Here is a 27,535-nt window from a genome sequence, read left to right as displayed (position 1 = left end):
TTTTACCATCCAACTTTCATTAAACACAACTACCAAAAGGGGAGAGCCCTTGCCTTTGAATCGCATTTCGAGAACGGTCACCATAATTGTGGAACCCATATGAAAGATCCGCATGTCTCAAGTATGATTCTGAAAGTTACTTTTACCTGGGCAATTATTTTCAAAAGTGCTTCCGTATCCTTACAAATTCGATGGGCAAGTGGCAATTTATACGCCACTTGATTGTCAAAATTGCTTTTACTATAATTCCCCTTTACATAACAAACAAATATAACATTTAGATGAAGCAGTGAATTGATCAAAATTGTGCTCATACCTTTGAACAATTAGGCTCAGTTTTGGTGATGAGGAGGGGATGTTAAGAGTGTTGCAGGAGTGCTTTTCTTTCTTATACAATCTTATGCTCAAAAGAAAAACCATAGAATGAGGCCCACCATAAGCATAGTTAAGAGTGTTGCATTTAAACAGAAAGCTGTTGATCATTTAAGAAGACATAAAGATAAGTCCAATGGTCAAAAAAAAAAGGAAGGGATAAGGAATGCGAGGACATAAGCAAAACAGCATAAAAGTTGCTCCAAAAAGATGATTATGTGCATTTCATTTGAACTCCATTTTTATTCCACTGGTCCAAGGTTTCATAAAGATGATTAAGTGCATTTCATGTGGCTGCAACTTTATTTTGATGAGGATAGTTTTGGTTGTTAGTGGTGGATATTAATTGCTGATTACATTATATTGGCATTCACCTATCCCAATAAGGTTTCGCAATTGCTTTAGGAAAGAACATTTCTAAATTTCTGTAAACATATTATTGTGGCAAAGGAATTTATCTCGTAACTTCTTTCTTTGCAAGTACAAATTAAATATATAAATGTTTATAGAATAAATCTGAGGTTTACCCTTCTTCTTAAAGACAAAGCCTCATTTAGGCTTATATTAGGATTTTTGTGAACCAAGTTTCAGAAAGATTAACTACTTATATTACTGCTGCTAAGAGAATCTAAAAAATACTGTTATTATTATATGTTACAACATCACCGTTATTAGAAACTTTAAAAATATATATTTATAATAGACTTCAAGTTAAGGTTAAGTATGGTTATATATATCATTGGTAGACAAGGACAAGATGTAAAGACTTGGGATTGAAAGTCGATTACGACTGGGGTCATAAACTGTGATGATATCTAGAAACCATTCTCTGCAGAATTACATATGCTGCATGCCATTACAAATCTAAGTACTAAAGAAAGGCGACTTAAGTAGGCAAGAAGCAAGCTAGTTGATGATAATAATCAATGGACATCGGGGTGCCATTCATTGTTTCCTATACTCTGCTGGGCTTCTTGGTCCTTTCAATATTTGTCCTGGCGTTCTGCTTGAAAGACTACTATTTCATATATGACCATCGTCTCCTGTTTGTGATTGGTAACCTCAATTCTAAATCCATTTAGTGTTATATAATCATGCCTTTTGTATTTGTTTCTGCATTCAAGATCTACTATATTTTATATTATGTACATGCAGGTTTGGTTTTTAGTCGTTCCTTAACGTACCATGCGGTTACAAATGTAATTATGTGGTATGTTACGTACAATATGGATGGTGGTTTTGTGAGATCTGCGGTTTTATCAAACATCCAAGACTCCTTATCATCACTTTTCGTGATATTCATGGCTCACTCAGCTGATTCATTTGTTGGAAGATTCCGAACACTTTTATTTTCAAACACTGCATATATCAGCGTAAGTGCAGCTAATTCGTGTGTTAAATAATTGGACACTGCTAGAAAAGAGACCAATTACCTACAGCAGATTCCTACCTTTGATTTTAAAATCTTTACTCAGTCTCATAACCCGAAACAGCTCCATAGGAATATGGCTCGTGGGTAATTGGTTGAGACAGATCACCTACACACTCCTATCATACTTGTACACTACTTCTTTGTCTCGAGTAACTTAATTTGAATCTTCATCATGCTAGAGACAAGTTGGGCTACAACAGGTCCTTTCGTATGCAATTCAATTATCTAGAACATAGCTTGACAACTTTTTTATTAGGGAAATTTTGAAAATTTTATTATATTCCCAACCATTGATCTGAAAAACCACTCCTTTTTTTTTATAGAAAAAATCACTTTTATTTCCAAACTTTTTGGAAAAACAATTGTATATTTTAAAAATATTATAAAGCAGCACTTTTTGAGAAAAAAACTTGTTTTTTAGAATAAAATGTAATTTGTGAGAACTAAATAGATTTTGATAACCACTAATGGTAAGAATTGGTTGGTTTAGAGTGTTGGGTATGGGTCAGGTTACAAGCTCTTATGGTTAAATTGGCACATAATAACAGTGTTATAATACAATAAACACCACACCAAATGATGTTTTGGTATAATGTGGTAACAATATGTTTTAATGGAACAATCAATCTTCATTCTCATAATATATTAATAAATAAATTATATATTTCAATTAATTAATCAAATAATAAATCAATCTCTCTCTCAAAAATTTCTTGTCTAATTGCTAGGTTTGAGGGCAACCCAAAAGGATTGTGCTACCATCGATTCAAATTTATACAAATTATAGTTATGAGCTTAGACACCTAATCCAAGAGTCTCCCACTTGGATAAGTGTGTAACTATAATTACCGGTATAACTTCTAAACTAATCAGCACATTGTCTACTCTGACCCAGTCAGTTACGTGTCTTAAGATAAGTAATCATATAATCCTCCGTTCTACAAGATATTATTCGGATATGATACATGGAACATAATCAATCTCATTGTTCAATACTTTGTTCCTGATTTCTGATTTGTAATGACATAGAACTTCTAATCGAACACCAATTTAATTTTGGTCGGGCCCGACACTATAAGTCAACACCAAATCACCGAGGGGCCCAAATATATCTCTTTTCCCATTAAGGCAAAAGGAACGAATAAACTTTGACTTATATGCTTGCACTATTTACTCATCAGATCATGCACAACAATATATTTTATAACATCAAGTTACTAAAGCGTTTACACACATATTATCAATGCACAACTAACTTCTAAACCACAACTTATATATCTTTGTTTAAGATTATAAGATATTATCAACTCAGAATTACTCGTGATAAATTGTATGTAGTAATTCTCTGAGCGTGGGTTAATCCAATACTTAAATCTCCATTTCAAAGTACTCATGAACATTGCAGCAATACCATTGCTATGTCAAAAACTCTTTACACAATCTACAATCTAATTCATGACAGTCTTAAGCCACTACTTACTTCCAAAAATATGATCGACTGTGGAATTTGAATAATCGAGTTATTTAGGAAGTAAAACATGAAAAATTAAACTCAATACTAAACAATTGACAAAAGTTAGTAAACAAACTCATAAATAATTATATATTATTTAATCACCAAAAGTCAATTACATTTACTTTGTTACAAGTTTCAAACTAATTATCTAACTACTAAAACTAATATCATCTTTCAGACCAATGCTCCTAGCATGCTGAATGTGTTTGACCCTACTCAGACCCTTAGTGAGGGGATCTGAAGGATTCTCTTCAGATGATACCCTCTTCATTACGAGGTGACCTTCTTCTACACTATGTCTGATAAAATGGTATTTTATGTCGATATGTCTTGATCTGCCATGATCTCTTGGTTCCTTTGTCAAGACAACTTCTCCTTCATTATCATAGAAAATTTTCATTGGCTCCTTGATGGCTAGCACAACTCCAAGGTCTCTGATGAAGTTCTTCAACCAAATTGCCTCCTTTTATGCTTCGCTTACCGCTATGTACTCTGATTCATAGGTAGAATCAGCTATTGTCTCTTGTTTGGAACTTTTCTAGGTTACCACTCCTCCATTTAAGGTAAACACCCAGCCAGATTGAGAATGGAAGTTGTCTCTGTTTGTTTGAAAGTTGGCGTCACTATACCCAGTTACTCTCAATGTATCACTGCCACCAAGTATTAGGACTCAGTCCTTAGTTCTTTGCTGATACTTAAGAATATTCTTAACTTCTATCCAATGAGCTCTACTTGGATTTCTCTGATAACAATTGACCATGCTCAAAGCAAAGGCCACATCAGTGCGAGTATGTGGCATAGAATACATGATAGATCCAATGGCGGAAGCATATGGAACTCTACTCATTTCTACTATCTCTACATCGGTACTCGGGCTCTGAGTCTTACTATGTTTAGTATTACTCTATATATGCAGTTCTCCTTTCTTGGAATTCTCGATACTAAAATGTTTTAGTATTTTTTCCAAGTATGTACTCTGACTAAGTCCAATTAGTCTTTTACTCGTGTCTCTTAGAATTCTTATCCCCAAAATATAAGCAGCTTCTCCTAGATCCTTCATAGTGAAACACTTTCCAATCCAAGACTTAACCTCTTGCAAAGTTGGAATGTTGTTTCATATAAGAAGTAAGTAATCAACATACAACACCAGGAAGATTACTATACTCCCACTAGCTTTGACATATACACAGGACTCATCTTCACTTCTAGAGAAACCAAATTCCATGACTTTCTCGTCGAAGCAAAGATTCCATCTGTGAGACGCCTGTTTCAATCCATTGATGGATTTCTCAAGCTTGCACACTCTATTGGGAAAATGTGCATCAACAAAACCCTCTGGTTGACTCATGTAAACATCCCCAACCAACTTCCCATTATGGAAAGCGATTTTGACATCCATCTGCCAAATTTCATAGCCATGAAATGCAGCTATGTCGAGCATTATCCAAATATATTGTATCGTAGCCACTGGTGAGAAGGTCTAATCATAGTCAACCCTCGGATTTATGTAAGGTCCTTTGCAACCAGTCGAGCCTTGAAAGTGTCTACCTTTCCATCCATGTCGATCTTCTTCTTGAAGATCCATTTACACCCAACTGTCTTACGACCTGGTATATTATCAACCAAATTCCAAACTTGGTTGTCATACATGGACTTGATCTCGTTGTCCATTGCCTCTTGCATTTGGTTGCCTCAGGGCCTGCCGTTGCTTCCTTGTAGTTAGCCGATTCATCAAAATTTACCAGTGTACTATCACTGATAAACATATCACCATCTGTAGTAATATGGAAACCATAAAGCGTAGGTGGCATGCTAACTCTATTGGAAAGCCTAAGAGGTAATGACTTGTCAACTGGTTCAATTGGAATTTCTTCCTCTGGTTGAACCCTAACATCTTCAGAGTTCCTTCATCGTTATATTCCTGAATCTCTTCAATATCAATGGTACTCCCACTGTCCTCTTTGCATATGAGCTCTCTCTCGCAAAAAACTCCCATTCTTGCTAGAAAGGGCACGTTCTCACTAGGTCTTAGAACAAATATCCAAATGAATTTTGTGGGTAGCCGATTAAACTACATATCTCGCTTCGAGGTTCAAGCTTCTCAAGAGTCTCTCATCTAACGAAAGCTTCAAAACCCCAAACATTGATATGTGATAACGAGGGACCCTTCCCTGTCCACATCCCGTGAGGTGTTTTGGAAACCTTCTTAGTTGGGACAAGATTAAGAATATGGGTGGTAGTCTCTAAGGCATACCCATAATGAAATTAGAAGAGAAGCTCGACTCATCATGGAACGAACCATGTCTAACAATGTTCGATTGCGCCTCTCAGCTACACCATTAAGTTATGGTGTCCTAGGATAGGAGGTGTCAATTATGAAGCTATTCCACATTCCTTGAGGTAGTCGTGGAACTGGATACTAAGATACTCACCACCTCTATCGGATTTAAGCATCTTTATCTTCGTGACCAATTGATTCTCGACTTTTTGTTTAAACTCTTTGAACCTTTCAGATGTTTCTGACTTATGCTTGATTAAGTAGATATAACTATATCTGCTATAATAATCAATAAAATTCACATAGAATCGATTAGCATCCCTTATGGTGGATCTAAAGGGACCACACACATCTGTGTGTATGAGGTCCAACAAACCTTCACCTCTTTCACAAGATCCAGTGAAAGGTGATTTTGTCATCTTATCCAAAAGACAAGATTCACATGCATCATCGGACCTTTGGTCAAATGATTCCAACACTCCATCCTTTTGGAGTTGGGTGATGCATTTCTTGTTAATGTGTCGAAGACGACAATGCCACAAGAACGTTTTGGCTATACCATTAGACGAATCAATCTGAAATATATTATTGCCTAAATTATCTACACACATCACAGTTTCATACACACCATCACAAAGTAAAGTTTCAAAAAAAATACCATTTTTATATGCAGCAATTGAACCATTCTCATCATTCAAAGAATATCTAAAATGTTGTTTAAACAATGCATTAGAAGAAACAATGTTTCGTGTCATTTCTGACGATAGCAACAATTTAATAAATCTAAAATAACTTCATCACTAATCAATAGACTATAAACTCCAATCTTGGTGACAGGTGAAGATTGCATATTCCCCATGATCAAGTTTATTCTACAATCCTGCACGTCCTCACTTCTTCTTAGCCCCTGCAAATCAGAACAAATGTGAAATCCACATCCTGTATCCAGGACCCAAGAACGAGCATATGATCAATTATTAGATAAGAGAGTGTATATACCTACAGAAGTCAGCTTCACTTTGCCATATTTAATGTCTTGCAAATACTTTAGGCAGCTTTGTTTCCAATGCCCTTTGTCGTTGCAGTAAAAGCAAGTGGCCTCTTTGGGATCATAGACAGGGGTAGCATCAGAACTGGATTTACCTTAGGGTCCATTGCTTGACCACCCAACTTGATACTTTATCTTCTAGTTTTGCTTTGGTGAACCTTTCCTCTTTTTCCTTTTCCCTTGACCAGTGGCCATAACGGGAGCACTAGCAGGAGTGGAGGCAACACTTTTTCCTTTCATCCTTGCTTCAGTTGTTCGTAGGAGGTTGTGCAATTGAGACAAAGTGGTCTTATTATTTTTCATATGATAGGTCAAGATGAACTGATCATAAAAACTTGGTAAGGAGTTCAAGACTATGTCAATAGCCAACTCCTCATCAAAATTCACATTAAGCTTGACAAGGCGATTCATGTATCATTGCATTCTTTACACGTGGTTGCTAACAGATTCTCACCCTTTCATCTTGCTTTCTATGAGGGACTTTACCACTTCATACTTTTCTTGACGATCTTGTTTATGGTACTTTCCATAAGGTCCTTGTTTATCCTATACGACCAGTAATCCTCATAGTATCTCTGCAAAATCAGGAGTCATGGTGGCCACTATGATGCAAGCAACTTTTGTTGCATCATTTTAGTGGTTCTTGTAGGCAGTCAGTTCTTTAGGAGTGACCTTCTCTTCTTCAATCTCATTGAACTCTTTCTCAAGGATGTACTCCTTGTCCTCGAAACGAAGGGTCATCTTGATATTGCGCATCCAGTCATTATAGTTGGTGCCATCCAATGTCACCCTTGAGTAGATGTTTAGCAACGAGAAGTTTTGATTGGAAGAAGAGGAGGAACCAGAAACATCATTTGGAGTAGACATCCGTAAAAGTAAGGTAGTTTTAATCAGACAAGAATATTTCTTAATATAACAACCCAAAATGAAATATTAAGGCTAGGATCCAATTAAAAATTTCACAACATAGAAAAGAGATGTCGTGATCTAATTGTAAATTTTATAAAGGTAGGTAAATAACATTGAAAAATGAAATCTTAAGGAAATTAAGTTAAGTGAAATTCCTAGATCTTTTGAGATTCATTGATACTATTTAATGGCATGTTTAATCTCAGATTATGATCTTCCATTGTGACTGGGATACCGATGATCACACACAAGATGTGAATAACCATACAAATTAGCTTGACACTCTCAATGTCATTTATCATCTCATTTTAATGTGTCATTTAACCACACGCGCTCTATTAATCAATGATAATTTTCAAGATTCCCATTATCACTCTTTATAATCACTATTAGTGTGCCAGTTAACCACATGCAGTACACTAACTACTATAAAATATAATGTGGGCATAACTCTGATCCGGAAGCTTCTATTCACCGACTATCTAACACCGTAGGGCTTTGTTAAAGGAGTTGGGAAATCGGGAGTATCGATACTAAGGAGTGAAAAGAGCTCTAGAGGATTTGGCTGGAGTTGGGATGATAAATGAGTTGATTTCTGAGGGTTTATATAGGCTTGAAAAGTATGTGTGTTGCGCATAGATAAGGTGTGCACCGTGCATCTGGTCGGACAAGGGTGACGTCTTATTCTCTACATGGTGCCACGTGTCGCATTTTGGGTGGTGTGGCAGTGCGCGCCGCACATTCTGTCTGTGTGCGCGGTTGAGCGCGAATTTTTCGCGTTTTCTTAGAAAATTCATAATTTGCTCATACGATGAGATCAACACTTTTCATTTAGACTATGTCGGCTAATTTTGACTTTATTTTTAATAGAATTAGACTGTTAAAGTCCTTGTAAAAATCATAACTTTCTCATATGATATCCGTTCTCGACTATCTTTATATTGTCGGGTTCCTATTAACGAGATCTTCGATTCTCGTTTAGATTGTTCCGGCTAACAATCAACCGATCTAAATGTCGATATCAGTGTTGTACATTGTTGCACTAAAATTTAGCAAAATCATTACTTCCTCTCACAAAGTCAGATTTGGGTGTTCTTTATATGTACGCTCTCAGTTTTACGACTACTACGACTTTTGTTTAGATTACGTAGGCTAATAAGCAACCTATCTCCAATTTACCATTTACGATATACTTACTGGTCGTGAAACTTCAGAAGTCTATAACTTTTGTATATGAAGTCGCATTTGAGTGTGTTTTATGTGTACCAGATTCATATCGCAACTCCTACATTTTCCTTCAAGATTATTTGTCCTAAATAATCTTAAATCAAGATTGTCATTTCGTTGATTATCGGTAAATCACTAAAATGGCTTTATAATATGTAGTCTACAACGCGCACGACTAATGAAAATCCTTATTGATGATTTATATTATCATTATATCTTAGCCCGAAGTTGCGGGTGTTAAAAAAATTGCACCAAAAAGGATTCCTGAAAAATAACCAGAACCACACCATTAAATAAAAACCCAACCGTTGAACATCATCATCTTCCTTGCAAAACTATGGATCGAAAACCATTTCTTATTATAACTACAACTTTAAGAGGTTTCAACCAATTCTTTCTGAAAAAAAAAGAGTGAAGTACTTGGGTATCTGGTAAACTTTAAACATGTCATTTAGTTTAAGCTCATGTAACCAAACAAAACATATGGATCTACTACTAAAGTGAAAAAAAAAACGGAGAAGTTGTATGGAAGACATCACAACAATCAATGGCAGCATCAAAGGAACCTTCTTAAAGTAGGTTTGCTTCGAACAAGTGAAGTCTTTCCTTAGCACGCCCGAGACCCTCTACATCACCATATTGTCGAATACCTAGCTGCCACCCAAACCACCGCCAACCACCATCTTCACCACTACCAGAAAACTGCGTAGTCGCACCACCTTTTTTCAGCCACCCACACGACTGGAACATACGCTTGTTACAGCCACAAAAAATCCATTGCCACCTTCGTTAACCAAAAAACCACTGCCATCTTAACGTGAAAAGCATCACCACCAGTGTACATCATTTGATGATGCAGTGTACATCATTTGATGATGCGGTTAAATTGTTTATTTGGTGGTGGTATTGAACTGCACCAACAAATATAGCAAAAAAACACTTATATCTAATGGCACGGTTTCAAAATTGCACCAAAAATAGTCAAAACCGCACCAAAAATAATAAGCAAAACCACACCAAAAAAGATTCCTACAAAATAGTCAAACAATTGATGGTAAAGATTTAAATACAAGATGGAGGAACATCCACCTATTATAGCCACACAAAAAAAAGCCATTGCCACCTTCATTAATCGTCATCTTCACCTTAAACCCATAACCACCACTATAATTCAAAACAAATAATAATAAAATAAAATAAAATAAAATAAAAAAAGTGGTATCATTGGCAAGACTTAAAAACAAGAGGGAGGAACTTACTAAGTTGCCATCATTTAGAGGATGGGAGAATCACAAGGACGGAAGTATAATTCTTTCTTGGATGAGTAGACCACTAACAAACAAACAACAATGCTATAATTTGAAAGTTTTGGAACCAAAAGAGAAGATTTGGGAGGGAGATGAAAAAAAAAATAGAATTAAATTTTTAGGGGAAAATGAAAAATTAAATAGTGTTGTTTTTGAGTGTTGACAACCTCCCTACATATTACATGTCTCTCTTTAAAGCTCCCGTGGGAATCATTGAGCAACTTGATAAGATCAGAAGGAGATTCTTATGGGGAGGCAGTGAGCTTAAAAAGAAAATTCACTGGGTTGAGTGGTCTAAAGTTATTGTGCCAAAATCGGAAGGGGGTTTAGGTGTTGGTTCGTTATTCACTCAAAACATTGCCCTGTTAATCAAATGGCGGTGGAGAATTATGAATGACAAAGGAAGTTTATGGAAAAGTGTTATCGTGAGCATTCACAATTTGTACAACAAACCGGCATCGTACATCGCGAGAAAAACATCAAATGGAGTATGGTGCAATATTTCCAAGGCTGTTAGAGCTCTTGATAGTATGCATATTGATTGTAAGGATATTTTTGCCCTTACCCCAGGTTCGGATGTCAACATCTTATTCTGGAAAGATTCTTGGTGCAGTAACATTCCATTTCATCTCAAATTCCCTCACTTATATTCAATCGAAACAGTTAAACACTGTTTATTAGGAGATAGAATTTCTGGCAATGGCTTTTCATGGATGTGGAGATTTGAACCAACTGGTTCAGAAGAATTAAGTGAACTGCTACAGCTATATACGGATATTGGTAACCTGAATACCGAGCAAAAATCCAAATTTGGGTTCAGTTTTTCTCTTAATCCTAGTGGTGAATATACTGTGAATTCAATGAGGAAATTATTGGAGTCTAAACTGAATCCTTTTAAAGGGGCGGCAATTTGGTGGTCAAAGATAATTCCTCTGAAGGTGCGATGTTTTATATGGAGGTCGGTGTTAGGTAGAATACCGGTGGCTGAAACCTTGGCTGTAAGGGGGATAAATACCTCCAGCACTCTATGGTGCAACATTGGATATTCAAATGGTGTGGATTGGATGACATTATGTTCTCAAGTGTTAGAGAATTCATTGACTTCGCGACTACTTGGGGAAACTGTCCTAAGAAAAAGGAGATCTTAATCACGGTGTTCTATTGCCTTGTTTGGAACATTTGGCTATCCAGGAATGACAAGATTTTCAAACATATTGGGTTAAATCCTCCAAAAATCGTTGATAATATAATTTCGCTCTCGTACATATGGTGCAAGCATCGAGGTGGCATTAGGTGTGGAAATTGGGTTGAATGGAGCGTTTCGCCTTTCACTCATTTTTCATCTTAATTTTCATGTTTGCTCTTTTGTTCCTGTTTCCTTTTCATGTTTGTACTTGGTCTCTTTGTAGCTTCTTGCTATGAGAGTGCCCATTTTAATGGTATTTGTTTTTTCTAAAAAAAAAAATGGTGTGGTTTTTATGGTCTTTAATGGTGCGGTTCTCAACTAGTGCATCAATAATGCGTTTTTAATGGCTTATACTATTGTTATACGGAAGACGCACCAATAAATGCTTTAATAATCCGGTTTTGGATTCCACCGCACCCAAAAAAAAAAAAAAAAAAAAAACTCAACACTTCATTAAATGCTTTCTCTACTCATGAATAACCCCATAAACCTTTGCTAAGTCTAGCTTATATACTTGTAACATATCCATATTACAGCTAACATATTGACATGGAGAGTTGATCATTGTTTCCTTCGCACCAGGGCAAACATTGATTATAGGTAATGGAAATAAGCTTTGTTTTGATGCTATCATTCGAGCTGTCTTAATCAATCTAAACCCTAATTATAAGTTTGCAACAAGTTTCTACAAAAACTGTTCACAAAAGAGTTGGTTTTTCCCTTTACAACATGTAGTTTGTCATTGCTGAGTTTTTTCCTACGTCGTTTCTTTAGTGTAATCTAAATCTTGTTAGTGTTTCCATGAAATTTATGGTATATTTTTAACATATATGTCTATTGCGACAGGGTGTATTGATTTTATGGATATTCAATCCTTATGATGTGACATGGCTTATTGTCGTGGCGTTGGTTCTCCAGGCTCTTGGAAAATCAGGGGACGCTATTTTAAAACACGTACTTATTGATTTGGTAGATGGAATTGATACATCAGCAGATCGAACTAAAAAACGTTCTCTTACACGTGGAACAATCTGGTGGCGCATAGCACATGCATTTGGTGCGATTGCTTCAATATTGTGGGTTGCCCCAGACGCTTTTGGGGGCGTTCAACCAACCTGGAGAACTACATTCTTGATTTGTCTTATTTCCATGATAGCAGCCTTGATTATTTTTTGTACAGGACATAAGGTGTATCATCAACGTGAGTTAACTCAAAGACCCGTTGAAATATTCTTCAGAGTGTTTCGTGCCAAAGTACAAAAGCTACTCAAGTCCAAGTCAAGGTAATATCTTAAGTTGTTCATCCTCTCATCTTTAATTTTCATTACCAGAAAAAGGTGGTAGTTCCTAGGAAATTTCTCGAAAATAGACTTTTCCTAAGGATTTCCCAGCGATTTCATATTTTCGGAAAAACCCTTCTAACAAAGCATTACCCAGAAATTTTCTAAAGAATTTTCCATATATTTCTGAGAAAAGTCTTTTGTACGAGGTACCAATGAGTTTCCCACACATGGTGTGCTGGGAAGATTTCCAAGGAAAGGAAAAACTTTTCCCAGCAGAGGAATGAAACGCCTTTCCGATGCATTGATTTTGGAGGGAATCTCTATATATATGACCAGTTTTTTTTTGTGACATTTTGTTTTGGTCACATTTTTGTAACAAATTAATTTTCCTAGGTTTTCGTAGGTATTTCCAAGAAAACCTGCAGCACTAAAAAAAACCAAAAATTACATGAAAGTATCCAGATTTTTACTACTCAAAATGCTGAAAAAAAATCTAATACAAAATAACTACCCTGATGACATAATATATATACCTTGCATTTAATATAACAAAAATGGTAAGATAGTTAATATAAGTAGGGTTGAGCAAAACCGAGCACGGAAACTGAAAAACCGAAAAAACCCGACAAAATCAAAACTGAAACCGAAAGAGAAACCGACAGTTTTGGTATGAGCTTTTTAAAAAACCGAAATAATGCGTTCGGTTTCGGAATTATAGTCATGAGTTCAAGTCTCAATTGAGACATAGGTGGTAATTAAAAGTATATTAGTTTGCCATTTAAAAAAGTATTAGATAACCATAAACAGGGTTGGTTTGGTGGTAATGGCGATTGACAATCAAAAGCGAGGTTGTGTGTTCGAGTTTTCTCGTTGTCGTTTGTTTTCATTTTTGATTTCAAGCCAAACTCCCGATCCCACATTGCTGGAAAGATAGAAAAATTGCTATACGCTTCCTCTTTCTAATTGGTACGCATTTGATATCGGTTATACTCGTCCCACATCCATGGCTGTAAACGAACACGAATGAGGGCTTGCTCATGTTCGTTCGTTTAAGTTAGTCGAACAAATAAACGAACATGAATAGATAAATGAACACGAATGAGGGCTTGCTCATATTCGTTTGTTTAATAAATTAGATTGTTCATGTTCGTTCGTTTATGTTCCTGGACATGCTAAACTGACATCAACAAACGAACATAAAGGAGCAAACATAATTGAACATATATGAACATAAATGAAAATATAATATTCTAATGTAATCAAACACAATTAAGCATACATAAACATAAAAGGAACTTATATGAACAAACATAAACGAATGCAAACGAACAATATAAACGTTCGTGAACGAACATAATTGAACGAACGAGTCCATTGTTCATGTTCGTTCGTTTAACGAACGAACGAAAATTTATGTTCATGTTTGTTCATTTATTAAATAAACAAAAATAAACGGAAATTCTCGTTGAACAATTCATGAGCAGTTCACTGAACGTTTAGTTCATTCATAGCCCTACCCACATCACTTCAAACACAGAAGCTGCCATCTCCATATCAGTTATATAAATATTTTCATCTGTGTATAGAACTTGGGCTTGGTTGAAGGTTATGCGGTTTTAAAACCAATAAACCGAAACAGAATCGATTAGAAACCGAAAACCAAAAAACGGAACACATTGGTTTGGGTTTGGGTTTGGGTTCGGTTTAAGTTTTTGAAAACCGAACTAATTTGGTTTGGGTTCGGTTTTTGGTCAAAAATAACCCGTGTATTATTGGCATTCCTTGGAAATTTTCGCAGGAACGTATTCTAGTAGTGAAAATTGAAATATCATATTGTTCCATTTTTAATTAATACTTTGTCGTAATTATTGGCATTCAACTATCATACGTACAGTAATCACCTCCTAACACAGAGCATTTTTAAGTAATTATTTCTACCAGTATCAAGGTGTGTAGGAAATGTATTCCTCCCTTAATGGTTTTGAGGGTTCAAAGTCCTTTTGTGGACAAAGGTGGGTTAAAGGGTGTATGTGCTTTTTCGTTAAAAAAAGTAATTTCAAAGCCAATTTGAGACATCAAACCAGAGTTATTTCATGGGTCTGTTCACATTGTCAATAAATTTCTTACTTGCAAAAGAATCTAAATTCCACATTTTGATGTAGATGTTCCATGAATAGTTCAGAACAAGAAAGACTACCAGAAACTAGAAGGCAAGAAAATGATGGGATTGCACTAAATAGATCTCCACCGCATTTAGATACAAATGGGAAAAAATACAGAGGAAATAGTTCTTACAAAGAGGATATAAAGGTGGTACGAAGCCTCTTAAGGATGTTTCCCATGTGGGGAACGTTAATCGTGGTCTCCTTAGTATCAGCAGCCGGGAGTACTTTCTATATTGAACAATTCAGCAATCTTAAAGGTAATGAGGAAATTCCCGCCCAGATGTTCGATGTGATTCAAGATATTTCAGGCTTCGCTATCCTAATTATATATAGTTGGACTCCTTTCTCCAAAAATGAGAAGCTTAAAATTGGTGTTGGAATGTTTTGTTCTGTCATATCTTGCGTTTGTGCATGGAGATTAGAGGTTTCCAGGTTGAAAGCAGTCATCGAGCAGGGTGATGATGATGATGACACGTCCATTAGTTTTCTTTGGTTAGTGCCTCAATTCAGCATCCTTGGATGCATGGAATGGCTTGCTGAGGAAGGGTCGTTAAACTTTTTTAAGTCACAAATAGAAGAACCCATCAAGAGTTACCGTGAGGAGTATATGGAAGTTGTGATGTGCCTTGGAATATTGGTTAACACTTTTCTCATTTTAATACTCAAAACCCAAGGGTGGTTTGGATACGATGTCAACAATGGTACTCGTCTGGACAAGTATTATCGACTTTTGGTTTATCTATGCTCGGTTAACTTGATAATCTACTATTGCATTGCGAAATGTTTCTACAAGGAGACTGAACAGGAACGCCACTCTGCTCATGGTAACTTGCAACTAAGTGAAAGCACTGATCATGCTACTACTGGGAACAGTTATAGGAGGAAACGTTTTCTTGTTTTGTTATCACGTCAAGTTTCTTTTGTGTTTGATACTCTATTTTGAATCATGTTATTCGTTGTAGTATTTTCAGGTAAAAAAGAATATTATTTGTACTTACTAGTCGTCACAAATGGAGCTGAAACAATTACAGGAAGACGCGTAAGTATGCTTTAAATAATAGATAAACATTTTTATTCCATGTTAAGTAAATAATAAACGCTTGTATATAGCTTATTAAACATAAACATTTCTATTCAAATAAATTACTTTTTATATAACCAAGATTAAGGTATATATTCCTACTTTCGGGAGAGTTCTTATTAAGCTATTCTTACTTTAGCTAAAAGCTCTTAATTAAATGGTGATTAGTTCAATATCACCACGTTTCCTAATTCAATAAAGAATGGAACAGAATCTTCTCCAACTTATATATATTACTACTAGAAAAAAGGATTTTAATCACAGCGGAACTACAACGCACTAAAATGTCCGTCATAAACAGCTGTCATGATTTATGATTTATGATTTATGACACACATAATTAACCGTCGTAAAAGTATATCAATAGTTAAAAAAAATTCATGATTTACAAAAATGTATCTCATTGATTACTTTCTAAATTGAAACTAAAAGTCCAACATGTCTAATGTAACATTCGGATTCCCAGGTATCTTATTTTAAGTATTTATCTTGAGTTTTAGGGAGGGACTCGACGAGTAGGCGCTCAGACTCGTCGAGTAGGATCACGATTTCTTGCTTGGATTAATGACCGGACTCGACGAGTCGATGAGTGGACTCGGCGAGTCCGCACTGTAAAGTGAAGCCCTAAATCTTAGGGCCTGAGCCCTATTTAAAGGCCCTTATGGCCGTCATTTGCGGTCACTACTCCCCTATGAAAACCCTAGAGAGCAAAGAGAGCTTAGAGAGCAATTTGGAGGCTAACTCTTCATCCTTTGGTGTTATCTTGCAAGAAGGAGTGGGAAAATCGAAGCTAGATCGATTGTGAAGCTTGGATCTATGTTGTTCACGCTGAGATTCACGTTTTGAGGTACAAGTCCCTTCCCATCTCGTGTATTTGATAGATTCCTTGAATCTAGGGTTTCCTTTGCACAATTTTGAGTTAGATTGTGAAGCATATGAGGTCCCTTTGGGTATAGATGATAGATCTGGACCTTGAGAGGTCCAAAAGGTCCCAAGCTTCCATCTTTATGAGGTTTCATGTGAGCCTTGAGAGTAGAACCCCATTTTAAAGGTTTTTTCTCTGTTTTTGGTCTTATAAGCATTGCATGAAAGTAAAGTTTGAGCCTTTACATGAATTTCGAGTGTTAGAAGGTTAGATCTACTGGTTGGTGAAGCATATCTGACCTTAAGAGATCGTTTGAGTGTTTTCATGGGAGGAACTCGCCGAGTCCATAAGGGGCTCGACGAGTCGAGTTGGGTTGCCCCGCGATTCGCAGCCTGTGATAACCCGTTGAGTGTAGGGTTGACTCAGCGAGTCGAGTGAGGACCAGGGGCGAAGAGGACATGCACGTACTCGCCGAGTCACATGAGTGCACTCGACGAGTCTGGTCAAAGTTTGATCGTTGATTTTTGTTGACTTTTAGGGTTTGGTCAATGTTAGGGACTTTGAGCCATGAGAGGGGTAAAATGGTCTTTTACCCTTCTGAGAGTGAAGAGAGGGATTAGTCTAGCCTTGAGGGTTGTATTGATTAGAGTGCTTATTCCATGTGATTAGGCGGGGTCTAGACCAGATTTTACCGAGTTCGAGATTTACCGAGTTACCCGAGGTGAGTCTTCTCACTATACTTTACCTAGAGTGGTAATTAGAGTTATATGACAGAGTATCTTGTATGTTATTTATGCGATTGTGATACACTGCATTATTTCTATGTGATTAATGTCGTGTATGTTCCAAAGTTATAGAGTTAGAACCGGAAGGTTCACAGAGTTAGGACCAGAGGGTCCATAGAGTTAGGATTAGAGGGTCCACAGAGTTATAGGCTCAAGTGGCTATTATGTGTCATATGTGGTATTTTGAGGAACTCACTAAGCATTTATGCTTACAGTGTTATGTTGTGTGTTTCAGGTACCAGTGAGGATCACGGGAAGGCGCCGGCATGATCAGTACACACATGAGGAGCTTTTATACATTATGATCTTGGGGTTGTGTTTCTATGGATTGATATGTGATACAATGACATTATTATAATATTTATGAATGAAAGTATGTTTTGAAAATGTGAAAATTTGTTTCAAAATTTTGGTGTTACACCTAAGAGGGGAACCCTAAGATGCCTCATTGCCTAATATATATATATATATATATATATATATATATATATATATATATATATATATAGAGAGAGAGAGAGAGAGAGAGCTAGGTTCAAATGTGAATTGACATCTATTGTCCGGACGTGTGGACAGTGTTATTCTGTGATAATGACAACTAAAATATGTTGTTTGATAATATGAATACGTTCAATCTTACATAACGATTGTCATTATCACATATTCCTATTAATTAAATCGTTTATAAGGTTATTATAGACTCTTTATTATTATTCTCATTTTGTCAGAATATTGTCAGAATATTTATTGAGTTGTATTTTGTCAGAATGAAAATGAGTGAAAAACGATGTGTGAGAACAAAAATAAATAAGACTTAGTGAGAATGCATGAAAATGACGATATTTTTGTAAGGTTGAACGTATTCGCATTACTAAACAACTTATTCTCGAAGTAATTCTCATAGAATAGCACAGTCCACAAGTCCGCATAGTAATTGTCCATCCACATTATAATCTAACCCTATATATATATATATATATATATATATATATATATATATATATATATATATATATATATATATATATATATAGGGGACAGTTCACTTGAGATTAAAAAAAATGTAGAAATATAGAGATTCAACCTCAGTCACATATTTCTCATTAGCCACTCTAACGCTTCAGCATACCGACAGCAGCGGGGTATACCTAATCATAAATGATTATATGGCAGAGAGGTATAATCATATATGAGTATACATGTTTATACGTATATGCCTAATCATAAATGATTATACATATATGTTGTTCACAGACTAAGTAATCATATATGATTATGACAGTTGGTGGCAGAAGAGGTGGTTGTGACAGAGATGGCGGTGGTATAAGTGACGGAGGTGACAGTGGTGGGGTCGACTAGTGTCAGAGGTGGTGTTAGTGGTGGTGGCAATGGCGGTTCTGGTGGTGGGGATAGTGGCGGAGGAGAGAGGAGCGGACGGCGCTATATAATCATTTATGATTAGAACAGCCCTGCCACGCTGGTACGCTGGAGGGTTAGAGCGGCAGATGTGAAATATATGGTTGTGGTTAAATCTCAAGATCTCTATTTTATTTTTAATCTCAACGGAACCTAACTCTCTCTCTCTCTCTAGCTCTCTCTCTCTCTCTCTCTCTATATATATATATATATATATATATATACCTCTTAATTGTGATTTTACACTTTTGAGTAAAGTTTTAAAAACCGGCTTTTAGTTGAACCGATCAGATCCTAGTTCAACTAATTCAACCACTTCAATCGCCGATTTAATCCGATTTTCAAAACTTTTATGTATTTTTTATTTTTCCTGCATATATCCAGAAACACACACACATACACACACACACACATATATATATATATATATATATATATATATATATATATCATAATGAACTATATCATAAAGCCATTAACACAACAATTGAGAAGTATTAAGTTAAGAAGATCGACGTCGGACGGGTGCTAAGTGTGCATCAAAGTCGTGTCGTATAGTGTTGTGTGTCGGTATTCGAGTTGTGTACATTGTGGATAACTTGATCGATCAAATTGTTCAATTCATTCGGAAATAGATTGTTTTAAGAGGCTGAGCGAAAACTAATTGTCCAAATCCAATAAATTGATTCAAATGGTTTTTTATCGGGTCTATCATACCAATTCAACTGACTGATCAAGTATATAAATCGACATAAAACCGACCCTTTTCGTCTCCGGTTCCCGGTTCAAACTGGTTTTTAAAACATTGCTTTTGAGCAGTTTATTACCGCTTAAAGTCTCTACTTGATTTGTTTCCATCGGTAATTAATTAATCGATATATACAAGGTCTAAAACTTTATAACTTTAGATAATGTTTTATGCCATAAATCATCTCTAGATCATATTTACAACGTAAAATTGGCACTTTCTACACGAAAACCATATTTAGAAGCAACCATGACATCAAAACGACAAAGCCCGCCCTCAAGGATTCTTATTGATCAGCATGTGGCTGTATTTGACCACATTTTAAGTCTTTTTATCCCAATTTGGTCCACTACGACACCATGTGTTGTACGGGTAAGTAGGTCGACCGGACCTATTACATGTTACCCGTTTTTGGTGATTTTCAATTATGTAGTCGTTTTCGATAGAAAGTTTGATTGTTTATGATTTTGATGGATCAATTAGCATAGCAAGGTGGGGGAAATTCAAACTAATACGTTGATAATTTATTAGCAATGTGATGATATAGGCAAGGATGAATCCTTAACTGAAAACCGAGCCGAATCCATTTGGTATTGGTTCTTAGTTTACGGCTTACTCGATTTTGATTTTTTGATTCCGGTCCGGTTCTAGAACAGTTTACATGCCTAGATATAAGTATATATGTGATCAATTCCTATGGTTCTAGTAGACGAGTGAATGGTGATTTTTTATGGTGAGTTCGTAGTTGATTTTCTACGAACACATCTATATAAAATGTTATTTACTATTATTTTTGTTTTAGGACTTGTGCGTATAATATACATACTATTTTATGTGAAGTCATATTTGTATACTATGTAGTGATGGCATGTAGTATTGACATGTTATGATTGATGTAGAGATGTTTATATGCTATGATGATGATATGCTTTGCTATTTTCCATTCTAAAGTTTATATGCATAATTTGATGATGATGATATGCTATACTAGTAGTGTATTCATGCGATGCGTAAGCGGGATTTGTTTCATTTCGATAATAAGGTTTTGGCCAAAAATTAGTTTCCTTTCAACAGACGTTATTATTTCGGTTAAAATAAAAGAATGTTGAAATTTTGTTTTAGAAGTGTGCAGGTTATAGTTAAAAACAAAAATATGTTATTGTTTTGAAAACTAAACTATGTAAACACATGACCATGTGATCTTAGCATATCTAGCATTTTATATTTAAATTTTTATTAAAAACATATTTTAATTTTATGATTGTTTTAGTAGTCGAAAGGAATTCAATTAGGTTGGTGGGTGTGGGCTCGACGAGGGGCTTGGCATCCTCGGCGCACACCGGTCCGACCCATCGGCTTGCCGAGCTCGGCTTGGTATCTCGGTTAGTATATGCTGAGTTTTGTTGTGTCACACCCCCGAACCAAGACGGCGGAAACGTCCGGGGGCGGATGACTTCATGTAAAGTATCATAACAATTGAATATGAATGAGACAAAGCAACCAAACATCATACATTAGAAATACACATTTACATAGTTTACATATTGAACTTGTTCATCAGTTACACAAAAGTAAGAAAGTAAAATTTCTTGAAGTCGCACCACTTGATCTCATAGCCGAGCCTATTACCTATTATTGGATCCCTGAGAATACAAGTCGTTTTGAAAGCATCAACTAAAAAGTTTGTGAGTTCATAAGCATTTTTGTATAAAAATGGTTTTGTACTTGTTTAAAGTAGTTCTCATAGTGCTTTCAGAATGCCGATATTTCTATAAAAATAATTTATAAGTCTCGTTCTAAAATTGTGAATGTTTGCATGCCTCTCCTAGCTTATCTTTTGCTTGTAAAAGTGAAGCGAATATTCCCCGAAAATCCGATATTTTCTAAAAAGAAATGGTTTGAAATATCTGAGTCCGATCTTATATTAATTCATGTGTGTTAATGTTTGCGAAAATAGAAAGAGAATGATCCCAGACAATCCGATGTTGTCTGCGTAAGAGAATGCTGGAATCTCAACCCCTGAGGTTGAGTACCAACGCGTATAGGTTACCGTTTTATCCAAAAAGAAAAGAGAATGGTTTCCCGTAAATTTTATAACGTTAATTCCTCTAAGCGAGCCGTTATAATCATACTAGATAATGACAGTTTCGCCTATCATGGCATTTTCGGACACTGATGGAATAAGATAAGGTTTTTGTCACCCTAGACTGGCCTAGTCTAACTGCAGCAAGCAGCTCAGGTGTGGGGTGTCACCCCCGTATAGATCTATACACAAAATCCCGCTCTCCCTCCAGGAGACTTTGGTTATAACTACAGGCTACGATTGTACACTCAATAGGTGTCAACCGACACGTCTCACTAGATCCGTAATCGAATTACACGAAAAAAGAAAGAAAAACATATAAGGTATATTCCAAGCCCAATAAACATGTAAGTGGACAACTAAGGCCCACTCAACATGTATAGTATTTCCAGGCTCAAAATGAATATGAATGTATATCTCGGGCCCAATATACATGTAAAAGGACAACTGGGGCTCACTAAACATGTAAAATGACATTAAGGCCCACTAAACATGTAAAATGACACTAAGGCCCACTAAACATGGGACATTAAGGCCCACTAAACATGTAAAAGAACACTAAGGCCCACTAAACATGTAAATTAATTTTCCAGGCCCAATAAAGGAAAGAATATATATATATATATATATATATATATATATATATATATATATATATATATATATAAATTGACATGTCTAGATGTTTTAAAAGTATATATAAGTTATACAAACTTGCATCTAACACAGGTATAAGAGCTATTAGCATGATAAAAGTAATTTCTTGTTTATGACCTTTCTATCCTGGTTTTTAGAAAAATTGCAGAAAAATCATCTTAAGTCGAATTCGGATCTGTAAACTCTGCCAGTTTGGAAAATGAGTCTACTTTATTCATAATTTTTATTATAATTTTTAATGGCCTCAAACCTATGTGAAAATGTTCATCTTCACAGACTGGTCCGAAACTATTCCGGAAATGATAGGCAGTTTTGTAAAAATCGCCAAAAATAGTAGAAAAATCGTATGAATGCGCGCGATAGTTATTTTAAAGGTATAAACCTGAACGTTTTGCAAGTAAAACAGTTTTGAAAAATATTATAATTAAGGTGGTCAAAAAATTCCGTAATTAGACCAAATCGTTTCTGTTAAAAGCTGATTTTTGAGTTTAGGTTATACTGTTGGATAGGGTGTCTAAGTCCATAACTTATTTGGTATATACTTGACCCGACCGGCATGGTCCATTTGGGTTGCATCTCATCCAAACTATTTATGGATAATTTTATGAGAGTTATACACATATGTTTATTAATATATTATAAGTTATAATATATTAATATGAAGTTATGTTATTTAATTAGTATTAGTCTTAAATTAATTATGAATTAATTTAGAGATTAAAAGGAAGACTAATTAGATTATGGGCTATTGGTTTTATATGGTGTGGGCTAACACTCATTTGTTAATGGGATAGGCTTGGATGGAAGTCCATGCATGATCCATGGAGCTTTTAACCCATGGATCCTTGGAAAAGGAAAGGTCATGGGTTATTAGGGTTTCACCCTAACCATGTACACTATATAAGCATGCTTATGGTGCATGAAATGGCAACTAGTGAACTAGTGTGTGTGTGCTTGTGTGTGGCCGAAAATACAAAGTGTGTATACTCTCTCAAAGTTTTCCAAGAGTTTGTGGTGTTTTGTGATTCCATTTGAGGCATTCACACTATTGGTGCTTGGCCCTCAAACTCCTCAAGAACCAAACTCATCAAAAAGGTATGTAATCTTTTCTAACTTTTTATGTTGAAATGTTCCCCATGCCATGTTAGATAGGTTATAAACCTTGGAAAATTATTATTTTGCATGTATTTAGACAAACATAGATCCAAGGTTTATTAGGGTTGCATGCACACTTAAGAAGTGTTAGATTGTTCAAAGCCCAACAGTGGTATCAGAGCCTAGGCTTGCTTGTTTGATACTTGATGCAAAATAGTTGAAAAAGTCGAAAAACTTGTTGTCTGCCTGATGAACTCGCCGAGTCCATGGGGGGACTCGCCGAGTCCATGTGTATCTTCAACCTACTCGCCGAGTAGGTTCATGCACTCAACGAGTAGGAGCGACAGAGTGCAGATTTTCGACTTTTGCTGCTGGAAATGGACTAGAAACATTACCCTAAACTGTTTAGGTGTTTTAAAACTTGTTTTAGTTGGTGTAATGGTTGTTCTAATCCATTTACAATAGCATATATCAAAATTCCATGATTTTTATGTGTTCATATAATTATTGAAATTTTGATAATCATGTTCATGTTCTTATGAATTTAGAAGATGATAGGAATTATTTGCTGAATTGTTTAGAATTAATTCTTGATCATTTATGTGTTTTAATGGAGTCCATAATTTGTCCTCAAGTTATGGATATCCAAAGGTCACTTTCTTTAACACACACATTTAAACACATAAGTTACATGAAAAATGAAGAGTCTTCATTTTATGAACCTTTAATTCATAAATTATGAAATGAAAAGTTTTGGATAGTTACAAAACTTGTCCTCAAGTTTTGGAATTTGTAAAGTTTCACACACTTTAATAAACTTTAATTCCAACCCTTAGAGTTTTAATAGTTAAAATTCAACCCTTATACTATTTATAACATTAATCGTTAATTATTATATATATGTATAAGAATAAGTCGTTCTACCGTTAGTAGGCCTCATTCACGAAGCCGGTCTATAAGGTGGGTATAAGGTTGTTGCCTATAAAATGGTGACTTAATGGGTGTCTACTCTCACCCACCGCTCGCTTGACTGGTGGAGGGTCGTTAGCCGAACAGGTAGGACAATGACTTTAAATCCTCATTAAAAGTATAATGATTATTATAAAGTAACTAAGCCTTTTAATTCCTAATCTTAGTTATTTTAGGAAAAAATGGTGCTAGTCCATGGAATTCACACTTTGTACCTTACCAAGTCGTTGGTGGAGCGTGTGTGGTTAACCGGCACACTAACTTGGACTAGTAAGGATCACGAAGGGTGACTTAATGTTTGTCATGGATCAATGGAGCGTGTGTGGTTTACCGGCACATTGATTAAGTGATAATATTAAGGGTACCAAGTGAATTAGCATGGTTATTCACACCTTGTTTTGTGATCCTCGGCATCCCAGTCACAAAACTTGAAGGGCACAATCGAGATTGAAACATGCCATTGAAAAGTTCAATGAATCTCAAAAGAATCAAGGAATTTCAAATCCAATTAAAACCTAATAATTCATTTTGTTTTTCATGGTGGAAATTGGTGAATCGTCATTCACCTACCTTTCAAATATATTATTACTTAGATTACGGCATCCCTCTTCTAAGTATAATATATTGTGATTGGGTCCTAGCCTTAATATTACATTTGGGTGTCTTATTAAGGATTCCATATATCTAATCTAAACTTGCTCTCTTCTTTCAGATGTCTTCCAACACTAATGCTTCAGGCTCTAACCCAACTGGTTCTTTCTCTCTCATGAATCTTTGTGGGAGGGTCATCTTTGAGGGTTCCAACTTCATGGATTGGATTAGGAACATCAGGATGGTTACTCGTTATGAGGACAAGGAATATGTCCTTGATAAGGAGTTAAAAGAGCTTGATGAGTCTACTGCTACTCCTGAGGAGATCGCTGAATTCAGGACACATGAGAGAGATGCTACTAAGGTGGCATGTATCATGATGGCCACGATGACAGCCGAGCTCCAAAAGTCATATGAAGATTACTACCCTTTTGAGATGCACCAAGACCTGATGGAAAGGTACCATCAGAGTGCTCGTCAGGAGCGGTATGAAATAATCTCCTCCATAATAACTACCCGCATGAAGGACGGTGATTCCGTCACGGCTCACATGCAAAAGATGCAAAGGTATGTGGACCGTTTGCTGAAGCTGAATGTGAACATCCCTGAGGAGTTGGCAATTGACATCATTTTGCACTCCTTACCTTCTTGTTATGACCATTTTCGTATGACATATCATATGAACAAGGAGGAAGTTACCCTCAGCAAGCTTCAAGGACTCTTGAAGACCGCTGAAATCGGTCTTAAGGGCAAGGCGGTTGTTACCTCTACTACTCCTACTCCAACATCTACCCCTGTTTTGGCTATCGGGCAAGGCAAAGGGAAAAAGAGGAAGCACCCTTCGAAGGGTACCAAGGGAAAGTCTCTTGAAGGCTCCTCATCGAAGACCAAGAGCGGTTCTGTCACTCCTTCTGCCATTCCCAAGGATGTTGAATGCTTTTATTGCCATGAAAAGGCACACTGGAAGCGAAACTGCCCTAAGTACTTGCAGGATCTAAAGGATGGGAAAGTGAAACCCACCCATGCAGGTATTTACACTATATTGTCTAATTACTCATTATATTCTAACTCTTGGGTGCTTGATACAGGATGTGGTATTCACGTATGTTCTGATATGCAGGGCCTAAGAAGAAGTGAGGATGTGGAGCACGGGAAGATAAACTTGATCATGGGGAATAGGAAGGCTTCACCTGTTTCCAAGATTGGAGTTTATACTTTGTTGCTTAATAATGGGTTAAAATTAGATTTGAATAAATGTGTGTACTCGTCTGAAATGGCGAGAAATATTATTTCTTTTCATGCTTTGTACAAACAAGGTTTTACCTTTTCATTTGATAATGAATGTGGTGGTATTAATGCTTTCTTTATAAATGTGTTTTATTTTAAAGCGTTACCTTGTGATGGTGTGTATGAAACTGTGTCGATTGTAGACAACTTAGGAAATAATGTGTTGTATATTGATTCTTCTACTAGCCTAGATAAAGCATCATTGTGGCATTGTCGTCTTGGACATGTAAATAAGAAGCGCATAGGCCAACTCCAAAAGAGTGGAGTACTGGAATCATTCGACCTTAAATCGGATGATAGTTGTGAATCTTGTCTACTTGGAAAGATGACAAAATCACCCTTCACTGGAACTTGTGAAAGGGGTGAGGGTTTGTTGGACCTAATACATACTGATGTATGTGGGCCATTCAAAACCGCCACAAGGGATGCTAATCGGTATTATGTGACTTTTATTGATGATTTTAGTAGATATGGGTATGTCTACTTAATCAAACATAAGTCAGAAACCTTTGAAAGGTTTAAGGAATTTAAACAGGAAGTAGAAAATCAGTTGGGCAGGAACATTAAGATGCTTCGATCTGATCGAGGTGGTGAGTATCTTAGTACCGAGTTCCTTGACTATCTTAAGGAGTGTGGGATTGTCTCACAATTGACTCCTCCCAGGACACCACAGCTGAATGGTGTAGCTGAGAGGCGTAATCGAACCCTATTGGACATGGTTCGCTCTATGATGAGTCGAGTTTTGCTACCAATCTCTTTTTGGGGGTATGCCTTAGAGACTGTCGCCCATATCCTTAATCTAGTCCCTACAAAGAAGGTTACCAAAACACCTCATGAGATGTGGACTGGGAAGGTTCCCAATTTGAACCACATCAAGATTTGGGGCTGCGAGGCTTTCGTGAGGCGTGAGACTCATGATAAGCTCGAACCCCAAAGTGAAAGGTGTATTTTCATCGGCTACCCACAGAAATCCTTCGGTTACCTCTTCTACAGACCCACTGAGAATGTGGTTTTTGTAGCAAGAAGAGGGGTCTTTCGTGAGAGAGAATTTATAAGCCAAGGAGACAGTGGGAGGCAAATTGATCTTGAAGAAATTCAAGAAGCAATTGGTGAAGGAACCTCAGACACTAGCAATCAACCTGAGGAGGAAACTCCTGTTGAGCAAGCTGACATGTCTGTACCTCCGAGGCGTTCCACACGGGTTAGGAACACACCTTCGTTTTATTATGGCTTTC

General features: G+C 36.3%; 1 protein-coding gene across 1 annotated transcript; it reads left to right on the top strand.

The window, feature by feature from the left end:
- Nucleotides 1-1,125: 1,125 nt before the first annotated feature.
- Nucleotides 1,126-17,835, top strand: LOC145072611 (protein NRT1/ PTR FAMILY 5.14-like). The gene is made up of 5 exons (XM_079019061.1): nucleotides 1,126-1,428; nucleotides 1,528-1,745; nucleotides 12,122-12,558; nucleotides 14,721-16,651; nucleotides 17,690-17,835. Exons 1-4 carry the CDS (start codon nucleotides 1,299-1,301, stop codon nucleotides 15,664-15,666), a joined length of 1,731 nt encoding a protein of 576 aa, XP_078875187.1. The 5' UTR covers nucleotides 1,126-1,298; the 3' UTR covers nucleotides 15,667-16,651; nucleotides 17,690-17,835.
- Nucleotides 17,836-27,535: the final 9,700 nt, after the last annotated feature.

This window comes from Lactuca serriola, chromosome 9 (genome assembly GCF_051521515.1).
Source record: "Lactuca serriola cultivar US96UC23 chromosome 9, Lser_US96UC23_V15, whole genome shotgun sequence".
Classification (NCBI taxonomy): domain Eukaryota; kingdom Viridiplantae; phylum Streptophyta; class Magnoliopsida; order Asterales; family Asteraceae; genus Lactuca; species Lactuca serriola.
This window is presented reverse-complemented; position numbering and strand designations above follow the sequence as displayed.